The 23,037-nt window shown below is 47.9% G+C and overlaps 3 protein-coding genes across 3 annotated transcripts; 1 reads left to right on the top strand and 2 right to left on the bottom strand.

The window, feature by feature from the left end:
• Positions 1-44: 44 nt before the first annotated feature.
• LOC115386930 (leucine-rich repeat-containing protein 3C-like) lies at positions 45-1,646 on the bottom strand. The gene is given in 6 exon segments (XM_030089396.1): positions 45-584; positions 586-673; positions 814-887; positions 1,038-1,202; positions 1,270-1,395; positions 1,557-1,646. Coding segments are annotated over 6 exon segments (690 nt in total). The 3' UTR covers positions 45-437.
• Positions 1,647-3,008: 1,362 nt separating this feature from the next.
• Positions 3,009-7,778, bottom strand: ubald2 (UBA-like domain containing 2). The gene is made up of 3 exons (XM_030089626.1): positions 7,519-7,778; positions 5,445-5,498; positions 3,009-4,724 (listed from the first exon to the last, which is right to left on the bottom strand). Exons 1-3 carry the CDS (start codon positions 7,636-7,638, stop codon positions 4,365-4,367), a joined length of 534 nt encoding a protein of 177 aa, XP_029945486.1. The 5' UTR covers positions 7,639-7,778; the 3' UTR covers positions 3,009-4,364.
• Positions 7,779-14,884: 7,106 nt separating this feature from the next.
• On the top strand, positions 14,885-17,583 carry foxj1a (forkhead box J1a). Its single transcript, XM_030089395.1, has 2 exons — positions 14,885-15,412; positions 16,780-17,583. The coding sequence occupies exons 1-2, from the start codon at positions 14,885-14,887 to the stop codon at positions 17,581-17,583; spliced, it is 1,332 nt and encodes a 443-aa protein (XP_029945255.1).
• The last annotated feature ends 5,454 nt before the right edge of the window (positions 17,584-23,037 follow it).

Genomic DNA, 23,037 nt, shown 5'->3' with positions numbered 1-23,037 from the left:
AAAATACAAACAAATCAGACAAACTCATAAAAATACATTAAAAATGTTTAAACAATCATCAGATTTATTCATCCAACTTTTAATTCATAATTAATAATAAATGTAATTTTTTTTTATTGTGACAAATATAAATAAAACATATCAATAATGAAAACCCTGACAGGAGCTTTACTGATTCTTCAGTAGATTTCCAGCAGCTGATAAACTTTGACATAATACATTTGTGTCTCTTACAACTTCAGATTTTCAGATTAAATTCAGAATTTACTGATGAGTTGAAGAATTTAACATGTTTGTTGATAAATAAGTGTCTCCAAAAACAAAAAGCTCTTGGGAGAGTTTAGATATAATTTTTTGTAGCTGTTTGAACAACAAGCCGTTCAGGAGTTGTGGTCGTCCTCCGTGAAGGTTTCAGGTGGTGGAGCTCCACCGGGTCCTCAGACGGGTCTGAAGCTGCTGAAGGGGTCGCGGCTCTGCAGGAACTGCAGGTAGTCGAAGTGGCGGCGGGCGAAAACCTTGTTCTGGCGGATGTAGTAGAGGAAGTAGGCGAGGAGCATGGCGAACCACAGGAACATGGTGACCAGGGGTCAGGACGTCCGTGGTTCTCCTCACCGAGAGGCAGAGGTCCCAGTCCTCCAGCAGCAGGAGCAGAGAGAGGCCCACGGCGCCTGGAGCACAGCCACACACATCACACACACACACACATCACAACACAACATCATCAGTAACAGTCCACACACGTCCCTGTCAGCAGGTTACATGCTGTTCACATGTTTTTAAAGGTGTTGTTGTTTGGTTGTTTTGTACCGAGGTTTGGGGAGGTCAGACGTTTGACAGACGACTCCAGACAGCGAGGACAAGTCCAGACTCAGCTGAGGCATGGAGAGCTACACACACACACACACCACACACCACACACACACCACACACACACACACACACACACCACACACACACACACACACACACACACACACACACACACACGTCAGACTCCTCTGTGTGAGCAGGCGCCTCACCTGCACGCTGCAGCTCACCTGCATGCGGCAGTCGCAGTGCCACGGGTTCTGAGTCAGGTTGGCCTGAACCTGCAGCCCGGCGAACACGGCCGGATCCAACGTCGTCAGCTGATTGGACGACAGGTCCAGGTAACGGAGGGAGGCCGCCAGGCTGCTGAAACACCCGGCCTCCAGAGCGGAGAGCTACCAGGAGAGGACTCTTACTCTGTGTGTGTATGTGTGTGTGTGTGCATGTGAGTGTGTGTGGTACCTTGTTGTGTGACAGGTCAAGCTCGTCGAGCAGCAGCAGGAGGGAGAAGCAGCCGCCGGGCAGCGAGCTGATCAGGTTTTTATTGAGGAACAGACGAGTGGTGAGGTTAGACAGACCGATGGGGATCTGAGGAGAACACACACACACACACACACACACACACATACACACACACACACACACACGCCTGAGCAGGAGGCTGTGGGAGGGATGCAACAGTTTAGATTTTTCTAAGCCACGCCCCCTTTCACACACACCTGAGTCAGTCTGAGCCCGGAGCATCGAACCGTGAGCCCTCCGTCGGGCATGGCGGCCTGCAGGCAGGCGCTGGCATGCGGCACGCGGCTGCGGCGGGAGGTGAGCGGCGATGACGTCATCACCACATCCGGTGATGGAAGGAGGAAGAGGAGGAGGAGGAGGAGGCGGGGCCTCCTCTGCACCACAGAAGAAGAAGACATGACGGCTCTGGAACTTCCTGTCACATGATCGGATACTGGCGGCGAGCAGTGGAAGGGGCGGAGCCACGCTGGACGGGAAAGTGAAGAATTAACGATCGTTTCTGTTCCGTCTCTATCGAGTCGCTCAGCTCAGGGTCACGGTTCCTTTCTGCACGGCGATGCGGCCGATTTCCGGCCCGCGGGCCTCATGTTTGACCACACATCAAACAGGAAGACAAAGGGAGCAGATTAGAGAGGATGAGCAGAACAAAGACGATGAAGAAAATGAGAGGGATGATTAAAGAGGAGGAGGTTAATCCAGCAGAGATTAGGAGGAATCAGGAGAGTTCAGACTCTGGTTTCTCCTCCGTCGCCGAGTCAACCTGAACAACTTCACCTCTTCTACACCGCTCCTCACTTTACGACTGATTTCTCAGGGTGTTGCCGTGGTTACGATTTAAACGACTTCATGCTTATTTACCCTGGAATGTTTACTGAGTGATTGTTTTCCAACAAACAGACAAAGCAAAGAAACAAAAAACAAAAAATCTGATATATAACAACAAACAGCCAAATAGACGAGTAAATAACAACAGCAGAAGGAAAACAAATAGATAAACAGAAAGATCAACATATTGTTGCCTTTCAGGGTCAAAAAAACAAAGACAAACAAAAACAGACATGAAATGAGCCTGTTTTAATTTCGTAGCGTGAACAGCCAGCCACGTTTACTGCTGTAGGGTTTGTTAAATTTGAGCACTAAAACTCTAAAGCTCTATATCTGTATCAAATAAACAAAAACAAAAGCATTAAGGAGTTTTCTGTCTGTTAATAATAAAAATACGAATAAGGCAGGAAGAAGTTTGTTCTTACCTGAAGAAGAAGAAGAAAGGAAGATTATGAAGCTGTCGACAGGCTGGAGGACAGATGTGAAGCCCCGCCCCTCGAGGTGGAGACAAACACTCCGTATTCCCTCTGCAGGATGGTTTTCCTTAGAAATAACTGAATTTTTATTTTAAAATGAAGAAAATAATAAAACCTGCATCTGACTGTAAAAGAGATAAAAACAAACCAAGACCAGTGATGAAGATGAGGATGTCGCCCTCTGGTGGTCACAGTAAGAAACAACAGCTGAGCTTTTTTTTTTTTTAAATAACTTTTATGTTTTGTTCTGAACCCTGTGCTGACCCTGTTTGGGGCTGCGGGCTGTATGTTTGCCACCGGCTGCAGTTCGCAGTCTGGAATTCGAACGGCGGATTAAACGTGTGAAGAAGAACAGGAGGACGGTAGGACGAATTCATTAACTGTTCATTTATTAAAGACAAGAGTGCGAAAATGCTGCCAACGCTTTGAAAAGTCTAAATTTCCCCTGAAATCTCCAGTTTACAGATAAAAAACAAAACAAAATGCAACAAATGATTTCCCGTGAGGAGACGCTTCTCCCTCCGCTGCAAACTTCAGCTCCAGAAATCACAGAAACACGTCGCCAGGAAAAAAAAAGTCTAAGAGCTGCTTTCAGTTCGAACAGTCACTTCCTGTCGCAGCACACAGGATGTTTCCCACCCCGGCATACAGCTGGGGTCAAAGGTCAGCACAGCTCGACGTTCACACAAACCGAACAGCATCTAGAGGAAGACCTCCTCCTCCTCCTCCTCTTCGTCACAGCAGCATCAGGACCGAGGAGACGCTCTCAGCTCTTCACTCTGCTCCGAAACTGCTTTTCACACCAAGTCCTGAGACCCATTTCCACTGATTCAGACCCGGTTCAACGTTCCACACTCAATAAATGCAGATTGAAGGCTGAGAAATATGGAGTTAATGTAGATTACAGTCGTCTCAGATCAGTTCTGAACTCGTTTTTCCTGAAATGAGACAGTTCTAGATTTGTTCTTGAGTCGATTTTACAGTTCTAGATTAATTACACACACATTCTGGATTTCAGACCAAACTCTGGACTGGTTTCACAACAGCTCAACATTCAAGGGTGATTTTACATCAGTTAAACTTTTTACCAAAACTGATGATGAAGAATTAAAAAAAAAAAAAGAAAGAAAAAAAGACGAGATCTGGACTCATTTCAGCTCCGATTTGGTTTTTCAGATTAGTTTGTGATTATTTCCACACTGCTCCGAGCTCTTCTCCATGTTAGTTCCAGTTCAATTGAATTCTACATCAGTTTGTTTCCATCCACGTGGTTTTAGATGAACTTCAGGAGCAGATTAGTTCCTGCCGTGTGGATTTAAAGTTCCGTACGGAGACTCAACGTGAAACTTCTGAACGTCCCGAACGCGTCAAAACAGCATTCAGGGAAAAAAAGAAGAAGAAGAAGAAGAAGAAGAAGAAGAAGAAGAAGAAACCTTCTGAGCTGGAAACAGAGCGCTGAAGGCCGTCAGTGTTTATATGGCTGTGAAGAAAAGTCCCAGACGCACACACACACAGACACACACTCTCACACACGCTCAGCCGGTGTTGAGTCCTCGGCTGTTTATTGCTGACTGTCGCTCAGATCCGTCGGAACCGAGCGAAGAAGAAGAAGAAGAGACGGAGCTGGTCTCGCCTCCAAGTGCTCGGTTGAAGAGTTCCACTGCTCACAGAGTCCGGCTGGCTCCAGTCCACAGGCCCCGCCCCCTTCCACAGGCCCCGCCCCCTGGCCCGCTCTCATCTCCGGCCCTGCAGCGCCGACACGGCGGACGGCTGCTGGGCTCCAGCGCCCGGCGCCGCCGGCGGCCACACGGGCGCCGCCGGCAGGTGGAAGTGGTGGTGGTGCACGTGGTGGGCCGTGGGCGAGGCGGGCGGCGGCGGCAGCCAGGCCGGCTGGTGGCCGGGCGGAGACGACGCCCAGAAGGAGCCGAAGCCCGAGGAGGAGGGGGGCGCCGGAGGGGGGGAGCACGCCATGGACACTTGGGACGGGCCGCCCGGCGCCGCAGACCCGCACTCCGACGCTCGCAGCTTGGAGAACATGGTGATGGCGTCCGGGAAGTTCGGCGGCGTGGCCGGAGTGTTTCTGGGAGTGCACATCTGGAGGGGGGCAGGAGGGGGGAGGGGGGAGGGGGGGGGGGGGGTGGACAGATTAGTCAGAACCGTGAATCCTGGTTACACGTTTTCAAGTGAAAACACAGACGTTCTGCTGCGTTTTGGGTGTTTTTTTTTTGTTCACACAACTCCTAGTTTCACTTCCTGAATCTACCGAACGCACCAAACGTCTGAGGCGAGCCTCAGTGGAGCCCCGGCCAGGCTCCACCGCGGCCCGCAGGGTCACGTCTGGCAACACAGGGTCACCCCTCAGCTGCTGGAGGCATCGGGTGGCCGCCCGAAATAGATGGGGGGGGGGCAGACAAACAGGGACAGTAAACATGAAGCTAATGTCTACAAAACAAACAAGGAGCGTAAACATTGCAATGTTTACAAACAAACATGGGGTGTAAACATGCAGAAAACAAACAAAAACACAAACATGGACTGTAAACATCTACAAAACAAGAGACATGACCAAACAAAAAAGAAAGAAAAGAGAAAAAAAAACAACACTGCACAGATAGAAGTGATCAAGCCAAGAAGGAACAAACGGGGCGGGGGAAGTTCAGCTCCTGGAGGAGCCGTTTTTATTCAAATTAAAATCACGTTTTTGGAAATAACTTGACTTATCTGAAACTAGTCAATAACCGTACAGCGGGTCAGTGAACGCATCGCGACACAGTTCAACAGTCTGCAGCGCAAATTCAGAGGAAACAGACTCACCATCTGATGGTGACCCGGGATGTTGACCTCCTGGAAGAAGGAGCTCAAGGCCGTCTGGAGAGAGAGGAGGACGAGGAGGAAGAAGAGGAGGAAGAGTTATATGTCTGAAACTTCTGACACCAGGCCATGCAAGAGGTAAGAAGTCAAACATCTGTCGCGCTGACCCCGTGACCCCCCCCCCCCCCACCCACAGGTCAGTCACCATGACGACTCAGGCAACCTGCAGGTTAAAGCTCTTATCTCCACGCCGGCGTGAACGCAGCATGTCAGATCCCGGAAGATTGAAACAGACTGCAGGAGGACAGACCCGTCACCACGTGGTGAGTCCACCGTTGGGAGACGCAGTGGGACAGTCCACCGTCGGGAGACGCAGTGGGACAGTCCACCGTCGGGAGACGCAGTGGGACAGTCCACCGTCGGGAGACGCAGTGGGACAGTCCACTGTCTGTGATAACAGCTTGAATTGGTCCGTTTCGGCTGGTTTTCAGCTCACTCTGACCTCCATCCTCCTTTCTTGCCTTCACTTGGCTGAGTGCCCCCCTTTTCCCTCCGCCCCCCCCCCCCCTCCCCTCTTCTCACCCCCCGGGCCGGTTGGTTTGTTTGACAACAGCCGGGTCTGTGCAGGAATGTCGGCCGTACAACGTGACACACATTTCAGAGCGCGGAGCGGCTCTTTGTGAGTCCGCCCTCACCTCGCTGGCTGATGCCTCACTCTTCCCGTAAAAACAGGGGGGATGGGTACAGAATAAATAACTGAAAGAAAAACCCTGGATGAGGAGTGGCAGAGGTTCAGACTGAAACCCTTTAGTCTGCGCTGATGGCCGCCTGCTCTCCACCACCGCCACTCGCTCTGAGGCTCATATGACGGTGAAGTCATGTGTTTGTGCTGCACTAAACCTCTGAGATACAATCTGCCGTGTCTTTTCAGCACCGGAAACACTGCGAGTCCTTCATGTGACCACAAACACACAAAGATTCAATTATCTAACCAGATTATATCACATATTTGATAGTTTCATTCAATATTTTTCCTTAATAATGTGGTAATATGTCAATTTTGAAAAGTATGGATCTGTGTTTCGCCTTACTGATTAATTACTGCACATATTGACCTTTCATTGAAAAACCATCCATGTAAAATTAACACATTTCAAGACTGATATAACTGATCGTTTGTTCTGTATTGGCTAAATGCTCAGTGTGGTTTACACCAATCAGAGATCCATTATTTGTACAGTCAAGATTTCCCAGATCACCTAAAAGCCCTTTTTGCATATATCTTCAATTTTGCGAAAAGATCTTTTCCTATTTAGGATGCATCTGTATTTTGATATGTTCATGATACTTTGGTTTCGGTGTTTAGTTAACCTAATTTAAATGTGTGTCACAAACCGTCTTTAAATACATTTGGCAGACATCCCTGAGTGTGTCTCTATTTAGGTGAGAAGGTTGTTGTCAACACAGCTCGGATCCACGTGGTCGGATCCAGAACGCGGAGCCGTTTCCCGGCGGAGATCCGGTAACGCCGGCCCGGTGTGTGTGAGAACAGCTGGAGGGATAATACATCTTAATGAGTCTAAATATAACCGAGCTGGATCAGTGTCAGCGGGCTGAGCTGCACAGTCTGTCCGCCTCCTGCGCTCCCTGAGCCGGTTAGGACTCGGAGGAAACGCCGCCCCTCCACCTCCACCTCCACATGTGAGGCGTTCACGTGACGCGGCTTGTTTTCACCCGATAATGAAATGATTCACCTTCAACCCGTAAACATCCGCCACCATGAGCCTCCTTTTCTTATCACCGACGGTAAACAAGGCGAACCCGGGCCGTGCTCCGGAGCGCTCGGGCCGGGGGGGCCGCGTGCCTCTGCCCGGTGGAGAATGTAAACAAAAACGGCCATTGAGCCGAACACCACGTCCTCACCGCGGCTAGCCGGGCTAGCGTTAGCCGCGGGGACGCGTGGCCGCCGGGCAGAGCCGGGGACCCTCCGGAGAGCCCCCGGACAGAGAGCCGTACCCGGAGTGTGTCCCTCCGGGGTCGAACCGGGGCGGAGTGGCGGATGGAAGCCGGGGCTCACCTCGAACTGCCAGTGGGCCGCCTGCAGGAGCTGCTTCGCCTGGTCCGCGGCGCATCCGGCCGTCAAAACAAACTGGTTGATCATCACCTGGTGCCGGAGCTCCTCCATGTTCACCGACATGCTGCGTCCCGCCGCCTCGAAACACCTCAAGCAGGGAAAAAAGTCGCGGATCCGCCCGCTGCCGCTCCGTGTTCGGCCTCCGTGTTCGAGTCCGCAGCTTCAGCAGTAACAACAAATGTTTTCATGTCATCACCAACAACAAAGACTGTCTCGCCGCTGATTGGTCAGCTCCGGCGGCAGGCGGGCGGTGATTGGATGCTTGGCAGACGCGTTTAAATTCACACGGTGCGCTTGTTTTACCTGTCAGGGCAGCGGAGTTGAATGGAAACCGAGGCGATTTCTGCCACCCCGCCCGCTGTGGATGTCCGGGTTTCACACACACTCGCTTTAATCCACGTCCGGTGAGCTTGTTGATTGGTTCGCTGGAGAGAACACACGTGGCTGATTGGCTGTTTCCTCTGACGTCAATTACACGTTTCAATACTACTTGTCAATTATACTCGCACCATATGTTCTAAAGATTGTCTTTTTTTTAGCTTTCTGCAGCAGTAATTACCAATGAAGTATGTTTTCGTTTTTATTCGTCTGAATGCATCTATGACCATAAGTCTGCAGACCTTCCTTTCACCTGTAATGTCTCAAAAATCAGGAATACTTTGACTCACAGTGATGCTGCTGAGAAATTAATTCATGCATTTTTTACTTCTAGATATACTATTGTAATTCACGATTATCAAGGTGTCTGAATAAGACCTATTCAGCTGAATGTAAATGCTACTGACAGAAACTTGAGGTCTCATCACTGCAATATTAGCTCCTGGTTCAATTAGGAAGGTTTCAAGGTTTGAGTTAAAACTTTTAGTGTCAGTTTAGCAATTCAGCTTTTATTATACCACGAAGACCTTGTAGTAACTGAACTCTTCTTTTAGTTGTTTTGATACCATTTCAGTTGTCTTATACCTAATAGTTGTTTTATATACTTATATAAATGTGCCGATTTTGTCCAAATTATATTACTTTTGTTTGCTTAATGATGCATGACATTTTGCTCATTTCTCTCCAGTATGGGTGATTTCAGCATTTCTTTATTCCCATGTGATCTCCATTCAATAACACGTTGATTTGTTACAAATAAATGAATATTAGTGAAGTTTTTAAATCGTGTTTGAAGAGTTTTGAGCCTTTTGTGCTCTTTGTTTACTTTTTGCGACATAATCTCTTCAGTAATGAATAATGCCATGAGAAGGTGTTTGGTGCCCTCTGCTGTCCACGTGTGCGTGTGCGTGTGTGTGTGTGTGTGTGTGTGTGTGGGGGGGGGGGGGGGGGGGGGGGTCACATTAGTTAGTATAATATTGATAATTGGTACATAATAAATTTCTCTCAATATCCAATTCCAATAAATTTGTTTATCAGATTTAGAATTTCTGCCATTTGTTTTTTTAAACTGCTCTGATAGTTTTAACATTTATATTTAATGACATTTGTTAAACAAAATAATAATTATAATAATTGGACAAAAAGTCATGAAGAAAAGCAAGAAAATTTTTTTAATGAAGCATTGAATTTGTAAGCCTGACTGTATCAACACGTTGTGGATGTTTTTCTTTTCTTTTTGTTTTTTTTTTTTTTCATGTTGTCTCTGACTGGCTCTTTAAATATGAATCAGCTTCTCTATGAAGCTGTTGTGTGTTTGTGGTGACACTGGGGGTCTTTAAAGTTGTTTTACATGTTTGTGGCTGTTTCCCGGTTTTATTTCACTCTGTTAAATCTGCCTTCCGTTGAGTTTATTGCGTGTTTGGCTGTTTTGTGTTGCTTTATTGCACTTTGAGTCACTCTGTGTCTCGTTTTGTTGGTTTTATGCAGGTTTTTTTGTGAGACGTTCCTTTGGTTTCTTTCACTGATGCGTCCATAATTCTGTCTGCTTTTCTCTGATGACCCTAAACGCATCGCCTCGCACTCACCTTTGACCTCTTAAGGAAGCTACATGACCTCCACGACCTCAGTACTTTTTAAAGGCCCTTTCATTGCTTTTTTGACTTGAACCAGAACTGCTCAAATTTACATTTCCAATCTTTAATTTGTACTTAATTATGAGTTATAATATGTTGATTAAATACTAAAGCTTAATCTGTTTAATTGTAATTGATTAAACAAATTTAAGCTCTATATCAGTGGGCTGAAAGACATAGAGAAGCTTTATTTTGATAGGGTGCTTCCTGTTGCAGCTCTGAGCTGATCTTGCAGCAGGCTGTCAGACATACAGAAGCTTTATTTTGATAGGGTGCTTCCTGTTGCAGCAGGCTGTCAGTCCAGACCAAACAGTTTTATGGCTTTGTGTCTTTTGTGAGGAAACCACTCAGCCACACTGAATGAAGGCCGCAGACACCAAAACCCTTTTTGTTTCTCTTCCTTCTGTCTTCTGGACAAAAGTACATTCCTTCACACGCTGGTCCCTCCTCCCTCCTCCTGTAAGCCGCGGCTCGGGGTCAAACTCTCTCTCGTTACTGATTAAATACACCCAGGCTGTTGTCATCACATGTGCACAAAGAGAAGCAGCTCAACAAAGTCATGCAACCCGAATCCTGCGGGTGAATAATTCATATCGAGAGGCTACAAAGTTACACCCAGCTGCTTCTGGCCGCAAGCTTCATTCAGGAGGAAACAAGCTCACAGATTTCAGTGTTCGCAGATGTTCTGGAGGTGTGAGGAGGAGAATGAGAGAGAGCAGGATCAGTGCAGACTGACAGACCGTTAACACGACAACCACACAAATGGAAAACACAAAAACCTCATTTTTATTACCCCTTTCCCACTGAAACTAGCTGGTCGACCCGCTAGCTAAGAATCAGCAATAGACTTCTTTCCCACTGCCTGCAGACCCGGGTCTAATCTCCTGCAGGCGAGCTGCTTGGTTGCGTTTTCCCACGCTAATGGTGTCCCGCGTTGATGACATCATCAGCGCACGGAGCACGGCGAGGTAAACAGTGCAGACGAGCTCAGTCCCTGTTACCTGTGGACGCATCTCCTCCCCACGGATCCAGAGGAGCTCTCTGGTCTCGGCATCTTGCCAATGCTGGGTCATCTGGACAAAGGGTATCTGACGCTGTGTCCAGAAACAACAACAAGCGCGCTTACGCAGGCACGCTACGGCGACGCGACACGTCATCACGTAAATTACTGCGTCAACCCACACTCAAAACCCGCGTCGCTTGCAGGGTCGAAATGCCGATTAAACCCTTTCCCACTGCCATGAGGAGTCGATCATCAGCAGGTTTAAATGGGTTTTTCGGTCAGTGGGAAAGGGCTATATTATGTGAGAACGGCGCCACTGGAAATGCAACTTTTTGGAAACGGCTCTTCAGTGCAACTTTTCAAAAACACTCACTCCGTCTACGTATACACAGCAGGAACGCTGCGACTGCTCAGTAGATGGACAATAAGATCAATGTTTCCTCCAGAGTGTCAGGACTCCCAGCTCAGATTGTCCTGGTCCTGGTATTGGTCCCAGTCCAGATCCTTCTGGACTCGGTAGTTTAGAGTGACGGTCACAGTAATAATCCATCGTGGTGTTCTACCATTGTTGTTGTTTACCACGTTTTGATCTCTGCAGCATGTGTGTTTGGTTTCATTACAAAAACAAACAACAGCGCCAACTATTGGCCCTACATGCTAACTTCATCATCTGTGTCTCAGTGCGGGACATTTTGAAAACGTGACGCTTTTTTAAAAACTTATGTCTTTTATTTTTTTTTGACACTTACCTATTAAATTCCATTTAGTTACTTCATCTTAATGAGTTTTTCTACTCTTGTATTTCAATTCCTGTCATTAAACTCAGAGGTTTGTTGGTGGTGGAGAATTTATATTGTGGTTTTTACTTATCTTTTCTCTTTTTTTTGTTGGGGGGGGAGGTTGATTCCAGTTGCGCTTTATGTCTTGTACTGTGTTTAAAAAAACAAAACTTTTCTGATAGAAACAATGTGTTTTCACCTGAAACGTGGTGTAAAGAGGCTCTCGGCGTTATGAAGCTGTGTGAGTTCAGTCTTTCTGGATTGCTCTATACCAGGGTTCTGCAATCTTTCTGACCAAAAGAGCCATTTTTGTGACTTTCTGCCAAGTCAAGTAGTTCTGAAGCCATAAAGCACATTGAACCTTTAAAGCAACACTAAGGAACTTTCAGTTTTCGTTGATTTTGGCGGCGCCAGTGGACAAAAGTGGTAGTGTTTTGGCTGACCGAATACTACAGTTCCCATGAGGACTAGCGCGTGGCGTCGTAAATTGCTGCTCCCGGTGGGCATGCTGTCGGACTGAACTCGCCTTCATTTGTTTCCAGGGGCTGTGTGAAGGATGGATAGCGACGAGGTAATGAATCTAAATGAATCTAATGGTGGCTAAACAATGTTATATCAAGATGTGATGCATGCCGTAAAGCAGTTTGCACATTTGGAGCTTTTTAGTGTGCAGGATTCCTACCACCCTCCTCACAGCTGCTTAGTCCAAGTGAAAGCAATACTGACGCCCTCAGCCCGTGACAGAGGGGTCATTCAACTAGTTGTAAGTCGAAGTATCATCACAAAAGATATTAAAATGTTTTATTAAGGTTGAAAAGTTCCTTAGTGTAGGTTTAAAATGAGGCAAATGCAGCTCATGAAGTTTCATATATAGCTTTGATGCACAAACAAAATCATGTCTTATGATGCATTTATGAAGTTAAAGTTCAGAATAGTGACCATTTTATTAAATTTAACCTCTTTTTGTACTTGATTTTAACAGTGTTGGTCCTATTTTCAAGTATTTTTTGTCAACAATTTTGAAATTTTAGCTTTTTTGACCATTTTACCTCCTTTTAAGCAGTTTTACATGCTCTTTTCCCAATCATATTTATGTTCTTTTAGAATTTTTTTTTTTTACCTGTCTATCACTTTTTCCACATTTCTTGTGGTTTTAGCTATTTTTCATAATTTTATTTGTACCTTTTTTTGAATCCCTTTTGAACCGAGAGTGCCGAACCATTTTGAATAGGACTGTGGTGTGTCACTATAATAAAAATAAATTCAGTGTTCATTCACGTTTCATATAGTGAAGGTTTCATGGAGCCGCTACAGAGGGACTGAAGAGCCACATGTGGCTCCAGAGCCGCAGGTTGAACACCCCCTGGTATGTTCAGGTTGATCACAGTGAAGCTGCTCGAAAGATCAACATGTTCTCAGGTTTTCTCACACTGGAACACAAAAGAACTCACACCACCTCAATGCTCTCAGTTTTCTAAAGTGACTGTACTGCAGCTATACTGACCAATGACAGTTTTTAATCTCCATTCAACAGTTATCTAAATGTTAGAAATAATTTCTTGTGTTTTAAATCAAACATTTTGCAGCACTCTGAACTCCACAGAAAATCAGCGTTTCCTCTTTAAAGCTTCAATTTAAGCTGAATAAGTGAAATCTGTGAGGCACAAAACCTTCAGGTTGGTTTTAATTAAAGAAAACATCATTTCACGCTCCTTTGCACCTCAGATTAATCCATTTATTCCGCTGTGATTAAAATAAAATCTTCAGTAATCCCCCGTGCGCGCGGCCCTGCGCGGGCCCAGGGGCCCAGGTTGAGCACCCGCGCCTCTGCAGCGCGTGGTGATTAAAAATGAAGCGCTATAGAAACCACCGGGCCAATGGAGGCGCGAGGAGCTGTTTACAGGGGGGTGGGGGGGTTCGGGTCTCCATGGCAACCGGACAAACCTTCCTGCTGCAGGTATTAAACGCCTCCCGACCGACCGCAGCGCGAGTACCGGACCCGGGGAGAGCCTGAGGCCGCAGCGGGGGCACGGACAGCCGCAGCAGGTGCACGGACACGCCGGGGGAGCCATTCAGAGCCGCCGGTTCGATTCCAACACGCTCCGCGAGCCGCAGAGCGCAGACGGTGAGTCGATTCTCAGCTCGTTTCTCCTCAGAAGTTCAACTCCACAAACCGCAAAGTTACCCGGAGAGACACTGTACAGGTTAATCTGAGGAAATATCACGATATGAAACATCAAATGTCTCAATATTGCAACAGTTCAGCGGTTTTAAGTGACATTTGGACTCAACGGGTTTTTCCGTTATGTGCGCTTTTGACGCGTAAAACCAAATGGCGCACATTCCTCCACAGAATTTGTAAAAAAGAAGAAAACAAATCACATCTGTTTGGGTTTTAAATACGTGTTTGGTCGTTTTTGTAAAGTTTTAACCCCTGAAGCAGCGCGAGCAGGTTTATTGGCTGCGCTGCGCTCCTGAAAGTCAAGTGCGCAACTGGAGATTTTATTTTGTGAAAAAATCAGAGGAGAAAGACAAAAAGTTGCCAAAAGACAAAAACTGCAGTTTCTTAAAACAGCAAACAAGTGTTCACTCCTACAAAACCAGAAAAGGATCAGATGTCAGAGAGCTTTTTAAATATTGATTCGCTCTGTTTGTCTCCTGCGCGCAGAGCCGCGTCTCTGTTTATCCGTGGAGAGAAGAAGGCACGAGAAACGCTTTTGGGAAAATTTGTACGAGCTGCTAATGAGTTTTTTTTTTTTTTTTTTTTTTTTTTTTTTGCTTTATTGATTTTTTTGACTGGATTGAATATTTGCCCATCTGGATTATGATCTCCTTTTAATTATTTTTTCCTTCGGTCATTGAGGACAAACTCGTTCTCAGCAGGGAGAAGTGATAAAGTGCCAGATGTTGGTGCTTCACTATTTGAATCATTTCCTTTTCAGAACTCTGGTGAAGTTCCGGACTCATTCGGACTCTTTTGGACCATTACTGTGGACTTGGGGTGTTTTCTGTCTTTTTGGACTGGATCTGCTTCATCTGCTCTGGTTTTCCATCTGTGGACAGGCTGAGTTTTCCTTGTTGAAGGATTTATTTTTTTAGCCTTTGTGAGGATATCAGCGTAAACAATGAAGTCCAAATTATTGTCCCTTTAGTGACTTCTCTGACTGATTTTCTGGCCTCCTCTCGGTGTTTTGGGTCATTTTGAAAGCTGTGGACGGTTTTTAGCTCGAAATGCTGCTCGGACCAGTTTTAGTCTCGTTTTGTGTGAAAATGAAACAGTCTGACCTCAAGCTTCTCTTTTGCTGACAGTGGAGGTGTAAATGTGACAGTGTGCAGATGAGATCCGGCTTCCTTTCACACATAAACACACACACACGAACACACACACACACAGAGCCTGTGTTTTTAAATTCTCCATCATTGTTGGTCCTCTCAGCTGAAGTGTGTGTTTTCTCTCCTGTCAAGAGGAAGAGGAGGAAGAGGAGGAGGTGGAGGAGGAGGCGGCGCGGGGGGCCATGCTGTCCCTGAGCTGTGCGGACCCCTGGCCGGAGGGCTCGGTGGGGCTGGAGGAGGAGGTGGTGACGGCGGCGGCGCAGGCGGAGCAGCGGGACGCGCAGGGCGGCTCGCTGTGCCTGGACGACAGCCTGACCAGCCTGCAGTGGCTGCAGGACTTCTCCATCCTGGGCGCCCAGGCGCCGCAGCATCACCTGTTCGGGCCGCAGCGGCGGCCGCCGGGCTCCGAGGCGCCCGCCTCGCCCCTGGCCGGGGACCCCGCCTCCGCCGGGCCCCCGCTGACCCCGGGGAAGCCCACGGCGGCGGCCTTCAGCCGCCCGCGGCCGCTGCCGCTCATCGTGGCGCACGGACACTGTCCGGACGAGGTGGACTATAGGACCAACGCGCACATCAAGCCTCCGTATTCCTACGCCACGCTGATCTGCATGGCGATGACCGCCAGCAAGAAGAGCAAGATCACCCTGGCCTCCATCTACCAGTGGATCACCGACAACTTCTGCTACTACAGACACGCCGACCCCACCTGGCAGGTCAGCACGCACACACACACGCGCGCGCGCGCGCGCGCGCTCACACACACACACACACACACACACACACACACACACACACACACACACACACACACACACACACACACACACACTATACTGAATGTGTACATACACAGAATATACTACACAGTATATGTACATATATACACATATATATGAATATATATATATATATGTATACACAGACACAGCAGACACACAGTATACATCTTATATACCTACATATATTTATATATATATATACATATATATATCAGTAATATATATATTTTCATATACATTTCTCCTACTTTATTCATTTCATCACTGTTGTGATTTTCACTCTCCATCGCTCCGTCAAACAGGAACAGTTAAAGTTGTCTCTGCTCACATGCAGTCCGGCGTGTTGCTGTAGGGTTCGGGTTCGGGTTCGGGTTCGGGTTCGGGTTAGGGTTGAGGTTTGATTCTCAGGGACTCGTCATCGTGTCCTCTGACTGTAACGACCGAGCGTTTCAGTTGTTAACCAGGCAGCTATCGGGGGTGTGAGTTGAGGAATGTGGGAGCCGTGGAAGAGATGCAGAGCTCCGCCGAGCGGGAAACTTCCAGAAAAGTTTAATTTTGCTGCGATCAATGATTGATGGAGCCGTTAGCTGCTCTCCTCCGGCGTCTCTGCCGCTGAGAGGCGAAACATGGGGCCGATAATATTTAACAGAGGTCAGCAGGGCGCTGCTGTGCTCGGTCTGGAGAGAGGACACACACACACACACACACACACACAAATCTGTTTACATGATGGAAATAGGACTCCACCCTCGCGCCTGTAGCTCCAGCAGGAAGTGAGCCCAGTGAGGCTGAGCTGAGCATGAAACGCTGAATCTGGAGGAACTGCTCGCCGGCCTCCAAACTCGCCTCAAAATATGATAAAACAAACCAAAACCAACAGACGGTTTTGTTGGTGTTCCTTGGTTCTGATTGAAAAGAGTAAAGAACCATTTCGACCCTTGTTGGTTTTCTGTTTTCCAGCTGGAATTAGATCAGCTTGTCAGAGAAAACAAAAGCGTTGTTCTGTTTTGAGTTGAAGTTGACCAATCGCACTTGAAGCAATAGACGCTCTGACTAATGGTTTCTGTCTTATGTCTGTATTCTTGCTTGTGTTGAACGTCGCTTTGGACAAAAGCTTCTGCTGAATGAAATTGTAGAAGTGTAGAATTGTAGTTGTTCGGTGGAGCAGTGCTTCTTGCTGAAAAGCTGCTTCCTGGTTAAAAAGTGTGCCGTCTGACTGGAGGAGGCCTGTGTGGGACGAGCGGCGGCGCGGCGCCGGTGTGTTGAACCAGCTGCTGAAATGTGCTCCGGTCCGTTTGCAGAACTCCATCCGACACAACCTGTCGCTCAACAAGTGCTTCATCAAGGTCCCGCGGCAGAAGGACGAGCCGGGGAAGGGCGGCTTCTGGAGGATCGACCCGCAGTACGCCGAGCGCCTGCTGAGCGGCGCCTACAAGAAGCGGCGGCTGCCGCCGGTGCAGATCAACCCGGCGCTGCAGAGCCGGCTCCGGGCCGCCCGGCCGCCGCCGCCCGGCGCCGCCCCCGGCTGGGACGGGGCGCCCGCCGTCAGCCGGGAGTCCCAGCGGCTCCTCCGGGAGTTCGAGGAGCTGACGGGGGCCGACCAGACCTGGGACCCCCGCCCGGCCGAGGGGACCATGCTGGGCTCGTGGCCCGTGGTCCGGGGACGGAGCGGCGGCAGGAGGAAGCGGTCGGCCGGGTCCAGGACCGGCGGCGGCGCCAAAGCCCCGCGCCGCCCCGGCTTGCCGCTGCTGTGCGCCGACGAGCAGAAGGAGGCGGGGCCGCTGAAGGGGGACTTCGACTGGGACGCCCTGCTGGACTCGGCCCTCAGCGGGGAGCTCAGCCTGCAGGGGGGGGACCCCGAGGAGGAGGACCTGATGGTGCAGGGCACCCACATCCCCCCGCCGGGCCCCGAGGCGGCGGCGGACCTGGACGAGGAGACCTACCTGGCCACCGCCTTCCTGGAGACGCCCTGGGAGGAGGAGGGGGGGGAGGGGGAGGGGGAGGAGGGGCGGAGCGGCCGCGGCGACTTCCTGTGCAGCTCCGCCGTCATCCTGGACCAGCTGTTCGGCCTGGGGGAGCCGCTGGGCGGAGCCGGCCTGCTCTGAGACTCGCCCTCCCACCAAACTCAACCAGGAAGTGATTTTTTTACACTAACGACTGATTCACTGTCCTTTTTAGAGACGTCTGATGTTTTTTGGGAAAAATCCATTTTTGATGCTGAAAGTTCCGCGATGCCACAGAAACTCAGGAGGAGTTTCCTCCGCTCGCTCACATCGAGTCAGTGCTTTGGTTCCACGTGTTCAGAGTTCGATGAAATCTGTGTTTAATCAACAGATTTTTACTGCAACAGAAAAGAAACCATCAGTTAAATGCCTCACTTTCCAATCTGTTCTCTGAAGTTGTATTCATACAGAAAACATCTCTTCTTTTAATTAGATTATTTTCTTGTATCTTTAATCTCAAACATTGTCATTAAATTTCAGAAATGAGTTTTTCTTGAATTTAGTCTCAAAAACAATTGGTTTTCTGAAAATGTCAGGTTGTTTTTTTACGTTCTGTTTGCAAAAGATTTGAGCAAATTTTGAATTTATCAGAAATGAAATTGTGTTTACAGTTTAATTGTTCTTTCCAGGTTCACCTCCATATCTACTGTGACTTTTCTTTTCCTACGAGTTCACTTTTCTGTTCTCACGATTGTGTAACTTTGTGATTAGATTCTTGTTTCATTCTCTTTCAGTTACTAATCTACTGACACTTCAAAATAGATTTGCCATTTTTACTGTCTTTTTTTCTTCTGTTTAGAAATTGATCTAAAAACCTTTTTGTGATTTCTTTAGCACTTTTTTTCTGAATTTTCAGCATTAAATTCAAATTTAATTGTTTTGAATCTTATAATTAATCTAATTTTTTTCACTAATTTACAACTTGAGCATCATTTGATCCTCTGCTTGTTTTCCTCTGACTTATTGTTCTAAATGTGAGTCTTGTTTTACTTTTGATAAATTCACTTTGGTCTCTGATCGAATTTGTCTTTTTATTATAATTTTTCCATGTTGATCAATACACTCCTTTAATACAATAAATTTCTGACTTTGTAATCTGAGAATTTCTTTCTTTAAATTTTTTTTAATTTTTTTTTTAATTTTTTTTACATTTCTGAACTTCATGAAATAAACTGACGGAAACTGCTGGAAACATCACATCAACAAAGAGCTGGATGGGCTTGAAGGTGGTTTGAAGATGGTCTGAAGACGGTTTGAGTCTTGTTTGAAGCTGTTTTGATGAGGCTTTGAAAGTGGACTGAAGTTAGATTGAAGCTGTTGGACGATGGTTTAAAGCTTGTGTTGATGTGAAGGCATTTTGAAAAAGGATTGAAGTTAGTTTGAAACTGGCCCTGAAACTGGAGTCATTCTGGCTCCTGGACAAGTCTGAAGCTGATTCTGGACGTATTGTTAGACTGGTTTTTCTCATGAGTTTTACTGGTTAGAACCAATTAATTGTCACGTTTGTTGTGCTGTATCTGGACTAATCTTTTTTTGGACTGTTTTAGACAGGTTTGGACTGGTTTTTGGTTCCAAACTGCTTTTAACTTGTTTGATATTGTTTTTTTAATTAGTTTGGAACAGTTTTAGAATGGTTTGGATTGGTTTTTGATTAGTTTCAGACTGGTCTTGGATAGTTGTATTTTGGTTTGGTTTTTGATTACTATTGAAATGTTTTGGACCGTTTTGGACTGGTTTTGATTAGTTTTGAACTGATTTAGAGTGGTTTTGACTGGTTTCTGATCAGTTTTAGGTTGCTGTATATTATTTGGACTAGTGTGAACAGTTTCAGACTGATTTATGTTGTTTTAGGCTGTTTTAAATAGGTGTGGATGAATTTTACATTGTTTTGGACTGTTCATTGATTATATTTGGACTGGTTTTAGACTGCTTTGGTTTGGATTTATACTGTTTTCCACTGGTTTTAGATTCTTCTGGACTGTTTCGGGACTGATTTTGGCTTCTTCTAGCTTGATTTGGACTGGTTTATGATTAGTTTAGACTGTTTTCTGACTGGTTTGGACTGATTTGCGATTAGTTTGAGACTGTTTCAGACTGGTTTGATCTGGTTTTAGATTTCTGTACATTAGTTTAGATGGTTTGAGACTGGTTTGACCTGGTTTTAGAGTGCTTTGGATTGTTCTGAACTGTTTTGTAAGTGATTTTAGATTCTTTTAGATTCTTTTGGACTGATATTTGATTATTTTTGGACTGGTTTTAAACTGGATTCAACTGGTTCTGGGCGGGTTTGAGGCTCGTCCGCGTTCACGGAATTTGTTTCTTCAAACCTTGTGTTTGAATCAGTTTCTGGTATTTTTAAGGTCCCGCTCAGAGGAAAAGCTTGAGCAGAAGAGCTGATTGGTGCCGACAGTGAGGTCAAGTGAATGAGCTGGTTAGCTTAGCATTAGCTTCTCATCGCTAGCAGTTGTATTGAGGCTCCAGGTGTACGCGTGGATTAACCCGACAGGAAGGATCTCAGCCCTGGAGTGACGCTTCGCTGGGCCTTCAGGTCTCTGTTTCCATGGCTTTGATTCAACCAGAGGATGACGGAACAAGTGCGACTCTCAGCTGGAGAACATTCCTGAACAGGAGGCCGAGGCCCTGAAACCTGACTGCACCACAAAGTCATATATTAGCCAAAAGTCTGGAGCGGAAGCTATTTCCTGCTTGTTTTGTTGTGTTGCGTGAGGTTTTACATCCTTATTGAAACGTTTTTCCCGACTGATAACCAGGACCAGTTTAACCCATCAGGGAGATGAGATCAGGGGCAACTTGAACTGATGCCAGGTTTTTCCTTCCTTGAGGTCGATGTAGCTCCCCAATTCCATTCCCCAAGATATTCTCCTGCATGAGGAAGAGGCCAGATTACAGTCAGTCCCCTGAAGCTACTCCTCTAAACCATCCTTTTGCCCGTACATGTAGAAGAAATCCTATAAACCACTTAAACAAGGCAGAGTCAACATGGAAAGTGTTTTCTCTATGTGTCAGAATCACCATAAACCAACGGAGAATTTGCTCTCTTTAAATTCCCTTCCAGCTAAACATTCCAGCTAATCAAGTCCAAGCAGGACACGTTTAAATTTTCAGCTCTGATGCACACGAAACACCGGAGGAAGAAATCCCCCGACAGACCTGCCGAGAGGCCGAAACTCTCACTCGAGAAGCGCGACTGCAAAGTAAATGAGTAGCTGACCTTCCTCGTGCCGCCGCCGCCGCCGCTGAGGACGGAGCAGCCGACGGAGGGAGGGTTGATCAGCGGCTGCTGCTTCATGGACACGGCAGTGACGGAGACAGCTTCATCCTTCGGACCCGAACCGTGCTCCTCCGCTGTGCGTCTGCAGAGATGTGGGTAAAAAGAGTGGTCAAAGAGTGGCACCCTGGGACCTTTTTCCAAAAATTGCATTTTCAGTGGCTTTGAGTACCGGCCCCTAAAACACCATGTTTTGTGTTTTAAACGGGCCCTTCGCTCCTCAGCTCCTGACATCAGGCTCCGGATTGAACTCAAGAACGTGAAGATGAAAAAGGGTCAATGTCTATTTATGAATTCAAGCGTATTACTGGCAAAACTAATAGTATCCTCAACACTTATTGCCAAGTCATGTTGAAACATCACTGTCTGTAGAGTGAGAAAGGAAAGCTCAGTGCAGCCATCTAAACCTACAGCAGCTTCATTAGAAAATGGTCCCGATTGAACTGAACCAACACTAATTATAAGATTGTTTCAATAGAAAAGTCTCAAATCTCACTTCAAAGGTAGATGTTGTGTTTGAACCTTCATGTTTCCTCTGTTGAGCTGTTAGTTTTTTATTCATTCTACTTTTTATTCCTCTGTATTTGAGCTTTTTTCAGCCTCTGTGACCTTCGCCCTTCCCTGAATGGATGAAATGACTTCTTGACGCTCCACTGAAGCCTAAGCTGAGCTAATATGGTAAACATGCCGTCACGGCGGTTCAGCCGTGCCGGGGCTGCGTGGCAGGTCTGGTTTTGCCCCGGTAGCTGCCTCCGCCGCCCCCTCCTCCTGAGATTTACGCCGCTCTTTTCCTGCTCGTCTCTTGTGGCTCCCGGCTGCGATCGGTGTGATCAGGCGCTGGACGGGTAATATTCACAGAGGGTGGCTGGGTTGTGTCTTTCAGGGCTTTGTCTGTGCTCAGTCACACTGTTGTCCCCCACGGCGGGGGCGCCGCGCGGCCCTCGTTGGGTCCGTGTGGGGTCTGACGGGGACAAGAGTCCCACGGCCCCATATATCAGGGCCTGTCTGCCCCGCGGCGGACCACACCGTCTCCCTCTGACCCCGCCGCAGATTAGCAAGGTGGCTCGCGTTCAGAGCGGCGCATGAATAGCCGCGGTAATCAAATGCAAATACGGAGAATTTAAGAAGCCCTCCTCGCTCCCGCTGCCCCCCCCCCGCCGGGCCGCGGACAGACGGGAGCTCGTCCTGATGCCGTAATGACGGCTGAGAGATGAAGGCCACAGATAGAGTGCTGTAACGCTACACCTCCGTCTGACGGACACCCAACACCCCCTGGAAGGGCAGGAAGCCGCACGCGGGGGGCTTTTCTTCCTGACGTTCCAGCCCTCCCGCCGGGGTTTCTACCTGCTGGATGCGGCGCTCCAGCTGGATTGCAGGGCTCGCGGTGATAATACCGCCGGCGGTCAGACGAGAGGCCCGAGGTAACCCGATGCACGGCTAACCCGGCCGCGCTGACGGCTGCAGGTAAGAGGAGCCGCCGCTGAAACGCTAACCGGCCGCCCGGCCCGCTCCAGCCCAGAAACGCTGCAAACCGAAAGCGCTAAACGCTAACACCCCGTGTGGCTGAGCGCCGCGCGCTGCCATTTCCTGTCACCACGCTGGAAGCAGACCAGCAGAGACCCAAACCCGGGTTTTCCAGAGCTCTGTGTCTGATCATGCATGTGTGTGAGGTTTATTGCTGAGTGTCCAACGCGACGACGGTGATTCACTGAAAACACAACTTTTTAAAAACAGCTGCCAAATGAAACTTGTCAGACTCCATCCAGCACCGATTCAAATACAGCCACTGAGGAGGACATGGATAACTGGTGTAAAGGAGAGAAGAGTTTGATGTTTTCATCCTCTCAGGTTGAATCTGCTCTCAGACTCAGAGCTTCTCTCTCTCTCTGTCTCTTGGTCTCTCGGCCTCTGGCTGGGCTCCTCACAGCTGTGCCGTTAAACTGATGGATTGGGACGTTACATAAGTGAAGCACCCCACACTTCTTCTTCTGCACAGTTTGGAGTGTGAACTTTCACAGAAAACACCGCCGCTATAAATCTGAGGCTCCGTCCAGCTCCTCCATCCGTCCTCCACCCCGAGCCTCCTCGTCAGGCCGCTCACAGACCCCCCCTCCGCCCCCCTCCCTCCCGGAGGCCTCATCACAATGGCACCAGCCGTCTCCCGGAGACGGGCCTTTCACTGGCCCTGTGATAAAAAAGATGTATTCGCTGCTGCACTTTTTCACACCTCGCAGATAAGCTGCAGCCCGGAGCTGGAATACCAGGCC

The sequence above is a fragment of the Salarias fasciatus genome, chromosome 4, assembly GCF_902148845.1.
Source record: "Salarias fasciatus chromosome 4, fSalaFa1.1, whole genome shotgun sequence".
Taxonomy (NCBI): Eukaryota; Metazoa; Chordata; class Actinopteri; order Blenniiformes; family Blenniidae; genus Salarias; species Salarias fasciatus.
This window is presented reverse-complemented; position numbering and strand designations above follow the sequence as displayed.